Genomic DNA, 10681 nt, shown 5'->3' with positions numbered 1-10681 from the left:
GCATCAGAGTCTTTTCCAGTGAGTCAACTCTTCACATGAGGTGGCCAAAGTATTGGAGTTTCAGCTTTAGCATCAGTCCTTCCAAAGAACACCCAGGACTGATCTCCTTTAGAATGAGCTGGTTGGATCTCCTTGCAGCCCAAGGGACTCTCAAGAATCTTCTCCAACACCACAGTTCAAAAGCATCAGTTCTTTGGCACTCAGCTTTCTTGACAGTCCAACTCTCACATCCATACATGACCACTGGAAAAACCATAGCCTTGACTAGATGGACCTTAGTTGGCAAAGTAAGGTCTCTGCTTTTGAATATGCTATCTAGGTTGGTCATAACTTTCCTTCCAAGGAATAAGCATCTTTTAATTTCATAGCTGTACATAGACATGTATTATTAGGAAAAAATCACAGGCGGCTCCATGGAGTTGTGAGTAAAATGGGACAAACATATCTTATAAGCTAAAATGTTTTGGAAGGAAGATCAGCTAGCCAAGGCTTTTCCAGATGTGGGAAGAGAGTATCTTAAGAGGCTGCTTGTTGCCTGAGCACTTGTGCACACATTGACAGAAAGTACATATGAGCTCACAAAATCTTGGTGGCTTCGTTACTGCTTGATAGAAATGCCATTCAGTGACACAACATTAGATGTTGAATTCTGCTCACTAGCAAAGAGGTAGATATGCCTCAGGATGAGTACAGAAATGGATTGCTTTTGGGGGCGGGGGGTGGTACAGGGAGTGGCATAGGGGCAGAGTTCCAGTTAAGAGTAAACAAATTTTAACCAATATCACTTATATAGAAGCTAAAGAGCAGCCTTGATTCCAAAGAAGAGATTAGAAGAATCACTTAATGCTACTACTGAAGGATGGCAAGGGTTGAGGTGTTTTGTGGAGGCTTTATTGAAGTTTTACTGAGTTATAGTTAACATATATCACTGTGTATTTGACAGACATACATTATAAAATGATTACATGCTTCATCTCATGTAGATGTTATAGAAAGAAAAAGGGAGAAAAAAGTCCTATCCTTGTGATAAGAACTCTTAGGATCTGTTATTAGTAACTTTCATGTACATCATAAAGTGAGAGTCTAAGTTGCTCAGTCATGTCCTACTCTTTGCAACCCTATCAACTATAGCCCACCAGGCGCCTCTGTCCAAGGAATTCTCCAGGGAGTGGATAGCTATTCCCTTCTCCAGGGGGATCTTCCAGACCCAGGGACTGAACCTGGGTCTTTTGCATTGCAGGCAGATTCTTTACCATCTGAGCCACCAAGGAAGCCCATCATAAAATAATGTTAACGATACTTATCATGTTGTATTATATCCCTTACTATTCATTTATCTTATACTGGAAGTTGGTACATTTTGACAACCTTATTCCAATTCCTATTCCCCCAACCTCCACCTCTGATAATAACAAATCTGATCTCTTTTTATAGGAGTTGTGTTTTGTTCTTTTTGCATTCCACATTTAAATGATATCATACTGTATTTGTCTTTCTCTGTCTGACTTATTTCACTTAGCATAATGTCCTCAAGATACAATGACATTGCTGCAAATGGTAGGATTTCCTCACTTTTTTTTTTTTTTTTTTGCTGAATAATGTTCCATTCATTCAACAGAGAGGTTGTTTCTAGGTCTTGGCTATCGTAAACTCTGGTACTATTAACATAGGAGTGTAGATATCTTTTTGAATTATTGCTTTCATTTCCTTTGGCTCTATTTCCAGAAGTGGATTTGCTGGATCATATGGTAGTTCTAATCTTAATTTTTTGAGGATCTTATATACGTTTTCCATTACGTCTGCACCAGTTTACAATCACACCAACAGTGCACAAATGTTCCCGTTTCTCTATATCCTTGCCAGCATTTGTTATCACTTGTCTTCTTGTGATGGTCATTCTAATTGATGTAAGGGGATATATCATTGTAATTTTGATTTATATTTCCCTAATAGCTTGTGATGTTTAGCATTTTCTTCTGTTCCTATTGGCTTTTTGTATATCTTCTTTGAAAATATCTATTCAGGTTCATTACCTATTTTTAATTGGATTATTTGGTGTCTTTTTTTGTTTGATTGCTTGGTTGGGATTTTGGGCTGGGTGGGGTTTTTTTGTTTGTTTGTTTTTTGCTGTTGAGTAGTATGAGTTCTTTATATATTTTAGATATTAACTTCTTATCAGATAAAGGATTTGCAAGTATTTTCTCCCATTTTGTTGGTTATCTTTTCATTTTGTTGAACATTTCTTTTAGCTGTGCTGAAGTATTTTAGTTTTATGTAGTCACATTTATGTTTTATTTTGCTGTTTATGCTTTAGATGTCATATTTTTAATATTGCAAAGACCTATGCCAAGGTGTTTTCTTCCCTGTTTTCCTCCAGGAGTTTTATGTTTCAAGTCTTACACTAAAGTCTTTAATCTATTTTGGATCAAGCTTTGTGAGCTATATAAAAACGTTTCATTCTTTTTACATGCGAATATTCAATTTTCCTAGCACTATTTATTGAACTCTCTTATTGTTGGCTCTCTTGGCAAATGTTAGTTAAAAGTATATACTAAGTTTATTTCTGGCCTCTATGTTCTGTTCCAATTATTCATTAGTCTGTTTTTTTGCCAGTGTCATACTGTTTAATTTCCTAATTTTATACTGTAGTTTGAAAGGGAAGTGTGCCACCTCTCACTTTGTTCTTTTTCATCAAAATGAAAGTGAAAGTGATAGTTGCTCAGTTGTGTCCGTACATTAACTTTGTATCCTGAAACTTTAATGACTTTGTTAATTTGATTGAATAGTTTTTAGATGGAGTTTTTAGGATTTTCTATACATAAAATTCCCCTTCATGGATCACTGTCTTGTTGTAGCAAAGGAGCTTGCATAACTCAATGAAGCTAAGAACCATGCCGTCATGCAGGGTCATTAGGATGGGTCAAGACGGATGGGTCATAGTGGAGAGTTCTGACAAAATATGATCCACTGGAGGAGGGAATGGCAAACCACTCCATTATACTTGCTGTGAGAACTCCATGAACTGTATAAAAAGGCAAAAAGGTATTGTTGTAGCCAAACAGCCCAGGAAACAAACTCACTCAGAAGGACAGTGGAGATAGTGGAGTGCAGTTTATTACACCAGCAGGTCCAAGGTAGAGTTTCCTCTTTAGCCAGGGACCCTGATAATTTTTTGTGTCTACCTTTTATACCTAGTGTATATGTACCCAAGCCTACATTCCCAATTTTCTCAAGTCTGCTCTGGAAAATGTTACAAGGAGATATAATTAACTTACAGTCATGTTTCACATTCTGAAGACCAACTAGCCATGCAGTGTAGCCCACATCAATAAGTACCATTAAGATTACAGAAGGTATGTATTTGATAACATAGTGAGTTATCATTTTCTTCTTCTCCTAAGAAGTCTATGTATGAGGTCAGCCTGGTCTGGTGTTAATCCATCCGGGAGGTCTGCTTGGCCACTGGTATGTTATCTCCATGGTTACCAGATATGTAGTCCAGAGTTCATTAAAAGTATAAGGTGGAGTTAGTTCAGTCTGAGCAATCTGCTTCTTCCCTTCTTCAATATGATACCGAAGGATGAGCCCTCCAGGTCAAAAGATGTCCAATATGCTACTGGGGAAGAATGGAGGACAAATACTGATAGCTCCAGAAAGAAGTGGCTGGGCCAAACTGGAAACGACACTCAGTTGTGGATGTGCCTGGTGATGAAAGTAAAATCCGATGCTGTAAAGAACAGCATTGCAAAGGAACTTGGAATGTTCGGTCCATGAATCAAGGTAAACTGGACGTGGTCCAGCAGGAGATGGCAAGAGTAAAACGACATCTTAGAAATTAGTTAACTAAAATGGATGGGAATGGGTGAATTTAATTCAGATGACCATTATATCAACTACTGTGGGCATGAATCCCATAGAAGAAATGAAGTAGCAAGAATCTGAAATGAAGTGCTTGGGTGCAACCTCAAAAATGACAGAATGATCTTGTTTTGTTTCCAAGGCAAGCCATTCCACATTACAGTAATTCAAGTCTACGCCCGAACCACTGATGCTGAAAAAGCTGAAGTTGATCAGTTCTATGAAGACCTTGGGCTTCCCTGATAGCTCAGTTGGTAAAGAATCCACCTGTAATGCAGGAGACCCTGGTTTGATACCTGAGTCAGGAAGATCTGCTGGATAGGGGATAGGTTACCAACTCAAGTATTCTTGGGCTTCCTTAGTGGCTCAGCTGGTAAAGAATCTGCCTGCAATGTGGGAGACCTGGGTTCTATCCTTGGATTGGGAAGATCCCCCAGAGAAGGGAAAGACTTACCCACACCAGTATTTTGGCCTAGAGAATTCCATGGACTGTATAGTCCATAGGGTTGCAAAGAGTCAGACACGACTGAGTGACTTTCACTTCACTTCATGAAGACCTAGAAGACCTCCGTTAACAGCAAAAAAAAAAAAAAAAAAAAAGTCTTATTCATCATAGAGGATTGGAATGAAAAAGTAGGAAGTCAAGAGATACCTGGAGTAATGGGTAAGTGTGGCCTTGGAGTACAAAATTAAGCAGGGCAAAGGCTAACAGAATTCTGCCAAGAGAATGCACTGGTCGTACCAAACACCATTTTTCAACAACAGAAGAGACGACTTTACACATGGACATCACCAAATGGTCAATACCAAAATCAGATCAATTACATTCTTTATAGCCGAACATGGAGAAGCTTTATACAGTCAGCAAAAACAAGACCGGAAGCTGACTATGGCTCAGATCATGAACTCCTTATTGCCAAATTCAGACTTAAATTGAAGAAAGTAGGGAAAACCACTAGACCATTCAGGTATAACCTAAATCAAATCCCTTACAATTATACAGTGGAAGTGACAAATAGATTCAAGGTATTAGATCTGATAAACAGAGTGCCTGAAGAACTATAGACAGAGGTTCATAATATCATACAGGAGGCAGTGAACAAAGCTACCCCAAAGAAAAAGAAAAGCAAGAAGACAAAGTTGTTGTCTGAGGAGTCTTTACAAATAGCTGAAGAAAGAAGAGAAATGAAAAGCAAGGGGAAAAGGGAAAATACACCCAACTAAATGCGGAGTTTCAGAGAACAGCAAGGAGAGACAAGGCCTTCCTCGATGAATAATGCAAAGAAATAGAGGAAAACAACAGAAGGAGAAAGACTAGAGACCTTTTTAAGAAAATTGGAAATATCAAAGGAATATTTCATCCAAAGATGGGCACAATAAGGGACAGAAAATGTAAAGTCCTAAGAGAAGAAGAAAAGATAAAGAAGAGATGGAAAGAATACACAGAAAAACTGTACAAAAAAAAAAAAACTTAATGACCTGGATAACCACAATGGTCTGGTCACTCACCCAGAACCAGACTTTCTGGAGTGTGAAGTCAAGTGAGCCTTAGGACACACTGCTGTCAATAAAGTTAATGGAGGTGATGGAATTCCAGCAGAGCTATTTAAAATCCTAAAAGATAGTGCTATCAAAGTGTTCCTCTCAATATGTCAGCAAATTTGGAAAACCTGGCAGTAGTCACGGAACTGGAAAAGATAAATCCTCATCCCAGTTCCAAGAAGAGCAGTATTAAAGAATATTCAAACCACCAGACAGTTGCACTCATCTTCCATGCTTGTAAGGTTATACTCAAAATCCTTCATGCTAAGCTTCAGCATTTCATGAACTGAGAACATCCAGATATTCAAGCTGGGTTTATTTTTTTTTTTTTTTGCCATATATTTAAGGTTTCTTTATTTAAAAACACATAGGGGAGGCAAATAAGAAGATACACTTTGAATCTAAGCTTGCAGATTACATCTTTTCTTTAACAGCCTGATTTGCCGAAAAAATATATGATAAATTGCTGAAAATGAAAGGTGTTTTTTCAGTAGTTACTGAGTTTTAAGGTTTCCCTGGTGATGGTAAATAATCTGCCTGCAATTCAGGAGACCCAGGTTTTATCCCTGGGTGGGGAAAGATTCCATGGAAAGGAAATGGCTATGCATTCCAGTATTTTTGTCTGGAGAATTCTATGGCCAGAGGAGCCTGGTGGGCTGCAGTCCACGGAGTCACACAGAGCTGGACATGACTGAGCAAATATACTTTTACTTTTTCACTGAGTTTTAAATTCTAAGACAGATATTAACACCTCATATACATACATACACATACATACACATACATATATATATGATATTAAAATAACAATTGATTCAGACTCATCAGATTCATATGTACATATATGAAAATAACATTTGATTCAGTATATATATATTTATTAAAATAGCAATTGATTAAAATAACAATAGCTTAGACTCATTAAAACAACTTTCTTGTTAAGTAATAATTATTTTTCTTCCCTCGCACAACTCATTTCTCATCTAGATTTTTCCAAAGAAGGCTATGTTATTGTCACAGACCCTTCCGTTATTAGAACTTAGGAGGTCATTTCTTACAGAGCAAAATATCTGATATTTACGTGGAGATTTCCAAAGATTTAGCATCTTTATTAGTTCTTAAAATCTACTATGATATCATTGCACAGAAAGTCAACTTCTAGTCAACAATTTTAAAATAATCTGACTCTGGATGTTCAGAACTTTCTTTAGCTCTCATTTGCTGTAACTGTGGATTTTTTTTACTCCTCTCTTGAAAATACATATCAATAAAACCAGAAAGCAACAATCATTCATTAGCAAGTAAATAGCTGCCACATTGTATATGTTTTATTTAGAACACCAATGTTTCGGTCATTAAATGGAGGCAAAATGATTTGTAAATACTAAGTGCCCAGCAAACAGGTATTAGCATCTATGAATTTTGCATGCCACTTGGACTAGTCTGTTAAGCTGGATTTAGAAAAAGCAAAGGATCCAGAGACCAAATTGCCAATATTTGTTGGAACATAGAGAAAGCAAGGGAATTCCAGAAAGACATCTACCTTTCTTTCATTGACTACGCTAAAGCCTTTGTCTGTGTGGATCATAACAAACTGTGGAAAACACTTAAAGAAACAGGAATACCAGAACATCTTACCTGTCTCCTGAGAAACCTAAATATGGGTCTAGAAGCAACAGTTAGAACTTTGTATGGTGCAACTGACTGGTTTAGAATTGAGAAAGTAGTACAACAATGGTGTTTATTGTCACCCTGTCATTTAACTTATACGCAGAGCACACTGTGCAAAATGCTGGGATGAATGAAACACAAGATGGAATCAAGATTGCTCGGAGAAATATCAACAACCTTAGATATGTAGATTATACCACTTTAAAGTCAGAAAATGAAAAGGAACTAAAGAACCTCTTGATGAGGATGAAGGAGGAGAGTGAAAAAGCAACCTTAAAACTCAATATTAAAAAAGCCAAAGCCAGGACATGGAAACAACCTAGATGTCCATTAGCAGATGAATGGATGAGAAAGCTGCGGTTCATATACACAATGGAGTATTACTCAGCCATCAAAAAGAATACATTTGAATCAGTTCTAATGAGGTGGATGAAACTGGAGCCTATTATACAGAGTGAAGTAAGCCAGAAAGAAAAACACCAATACAGTATGCTAACACATATATATGGAATTTAGAAAGATGGTAATGATAACCCTGTATGCGAGACAGCAAAAGAGGCACAGATGTATAGAATGGACTTTTGGACTCTGCGGGAGAGGGAGAGGGTGGGATGATTTGGGAGAATGGCATTGAAACATGTATACTATCATGTAAGAAATGAATCGCCAGTCTGTGTTTGATACAGGATGAATGCAAGTCTGAGTGAACTCCGGGAGTTGGTGAAGGACAGGGAAGCTTGGCATGCTGCAGTCCATGGGGTTGTGAAGAGTCAGATATGACTTAGCAAATGAACAGCAACACAGAATTAAATCATCTGCAATTTGGAATCCTTTCCAATTCTATTGGATTTTGTATATCTTTCATGCCTGATTCCTCTGGCTAGGACTTATAGAACTATGAGTGGTAAGTGAGTGAACCCTTGTATTATTCCTGACCTTAAAGAAAAAGCTTTCAAACTTTTCACCATTGAGCATGATGTTAGCTGTGGACTTGGCATATATGGCCTTTATTATGCTGAAATAGGCTTCCCTGGTAGCTCGCTGGTAACCAATCCACCTGCAATACAGGAAAAGACCCTGGCTCAATCTTCCTTGGGTCAGGAAGATCCCCTGGAAAAGGGATAGGCTACCCACTCCAGTATTCATAGGCTTCTCTGGTGGCTCAGATGGTAAAAACTCTGCCTGCAGTGTGGGAGACCTGGGTTCGATCCCTGGGTTGGGAAGACCCCCTGGAGGAGGACCTGGCAACCTACTCCAGTGTTCTTGCCTGGAGAATTCCCGTGGACAGAGGGGCCTGGCAGGCTACAGTCCCTAGGGTTTCAAAGAGTTGGAAATGGCTGAGTGACTAAACACAACACAGCATGCTGAGATACTTTCCTTCTATACCTAATTTGCTAAAAAGTTTTATCATGAACAGATGTTGAATTCTATCAAATGATTTTCTGTATCTATTGAGATTGTCATATGATTTATCATTTCATTTTATTAATGTGGTGTATCACACTGATTGATGTACCTATGTTGAATTATCCTTGCATCCCAAAGCCAAATTCCTTTTCATCATGGTGCATGATTCTTTAATGTGCTGCTAAATTTGATTTACCAGCATTTTATTAAGAAATTTTTCACCTATAGGTATCAAGGATATTGGTTTTCATTTTCTCTTCTGGTAGCATATCTGAAATCTAACTTTGGTAATAGGGTAATGCTGGCCTCATAAAATGAGTATGGGAGTTTTCCTTCACCTTAGATTTTTTTGGAAGAGTTTGAGAAGGTTTGGCATTATTTGTTCTTCAGGTATTTGGTAAGATTCACCAGTGAAGCCATCTAATCTTCGGTATTTCTTAGTTGGGAAATTTTTGATTACTCATTCAATCTCCTGACTAGTAATTGGTCTATTTTGATTTTCCATTTCTTCCTGATTCAGTCTTGGTTGTTTGTATATTTCTAAGAATTTTTCCATTTCTTGTAGGTTCTCCAGTTTTTAGCATGTAGTTGATCATAGTGGCAAGGGTTAATTTTGAACATTCACTTACCATATTCTTGGCTTCTAGGAAAATGCTAGAATTATCCAAGTTTGAAGAAAGGAACAGATGAAAATATCCAAAAATTAACAGGATGAAAAATAAGTCAGCAAAACACCAGAAAAATTATTAATATAAGATAATAGAGACAGTTTTCTAAAATTACAAATCACTTTTCTCTGCCACCTCTAGGTGATATTCTAATTGATGTCTTGCTTCTTGCAGTCCCAGGTGGGCACTAGATGGACATGTCAATGGCACCATCCCAGATGACTTCATCCTTTTGGGTTTTTCAGATAACCCCAGCCTTGAAATGACCCTTTTTGTGACTGTGTCTGTCTCTTACATGATCACCCTAGTGGGCAACACCACAATCATACTTCTGTTCCACCTAGACCCTCACCTCCATACCCCCATGTACTTCTTCCTCACCAACCTCTCCATCCTGGACCTCTGTTTCACCACCAGCTGCATTCCCCAGATGCTAGTCCATCTCAGGGGCCCAGACAAGACCATCAGCTACCTGGGATGTGCAGCCCAGCTCTATATCTTCTTGGGACTGGGAGCTGCTGAGTGTGTGCTGCTGCTGGTCATGGCCTTTGACAGATATGTGGCAGTATGCCGACCCCTACACTACACAGTCATCATGCAGCCTCACGTGTGTCACAAGCTAGCATTTTTGGTCTGGTCAAGTGGCATATTTGGTACCTTGGTGCAGTCACCCACCACCATGAAGCTCCCCTTCTGCCATCATCACCGGGTGGACGACTTTGTCTGTGAAGTCCCTGCACTGATCCGTCTGGCCTGTGGAGATACACACTCCAATGAGCTCCAGATTTCTGTTATTGGCTCTGTTTTCCTGATGGTGCCACTCCTGCTCATCCTTATCTCCTATGGCCACATTGCCCGGACAGTGCTGGCCATCCAGTCCCTTGAAGGGAGGAGGAAGGCCTTCCAAACCTGTTCCTCTCACCTGGTGGTTGTTTTCCTCTTCTACTGCACAGTCACTGCTGTCTACATCCAGCCCCGAAGCCATTTTTCCCAGAAGGGAGGAAAGTTTCTAACTCTTTTCTACACTGTGGTGACCCCCACTCTCAATCCTCTCATCTATACCTTGAGGAACAAGGACATGAAGGGGGCTCTCAAAAGGCTATTTGGGAAAGACAGAACATCCAATGTGTAGTAAGCAAATCAGCTCGGATTCATGAGCTAATTTGTCAGCCTTTGTCCAGCTCAGTTGCTCACAGCATTAAATATGTGGTATTTCTTTTGTGGGAACTCTCAATTATCAACAAGAATGTGAAAGGTCAAAAGCCTGATTTGTCCAGACGAAAGATCTGTCAATACTAAGATCTGATGCATCCTGCAATGTTGTTCTTAAATTTAAATGAAAGTGCAACATCGTTCCCATCAGGCTACCAGCACATAATAGACACCATATTTTTTTTCAATTTTTATTGGAGTATAGTTGCTTTACAATGTTGTTAGTTTCTGCCATACAGCAAAGTGAATCTGTTATACATAGACATATACCCCTCATTTTTAGTTTTCCTTCCCATTTAGATCACCACAGACCATTGCGTAGC

The 10681-nt window shown here is 38.8% G+C and overlaps 1 protein-coding gene across 1 annotated transcript; it reads left to right on the top strand.

Moving 5' to 3' along the window:
- The first annotated feature begins 9393 nt into the window (after window positions 1–9393).
- On the top strand, window positions 9394–10278 carry LOC101113495 (olfactory receptor 2H1-like). The gene has a single exon (XM_027970595.2). It carries the CDS (start codon window positions 9409–9411, stop codon window positions 10276–10278), a length of 870 nt encoding a protein of 289 aa, XP_027826396.2. The 5' UTR covers window positions 9394–9408.
- The last annotated feature ends 403 nt before the right edge of the window (window positions 10279–10681 follow it).

The sequence above is a fragment of the Ovis aries genome, chromosome 5, assembly GCF_016772045.2.
Source record: "Ovis aries strain OAR_USU_Benz2616 breed Rambouillet chromosome 5, ARS-UI_Ramb_v3.0, whole genome shotgun sequence".
NCBI lineage: Eukaryota > Metazoa > Chordata > Mammalia > Artiodactyla > Bovidae > Ovis > Ovis aries.
This window is presented reverse-complemented; position numbering and strand designations above follow the sequence as displayed.

What these genes read in the sequence shown, in the direction of transcription:
- LOC101113495 (XM_027970595.2), top strand. Translation starts at nt 9,409, where the DNA reads ATGACCCTTTTTGTGACTGTGTCTGTCTCTTACATGATCACCCTAGTG.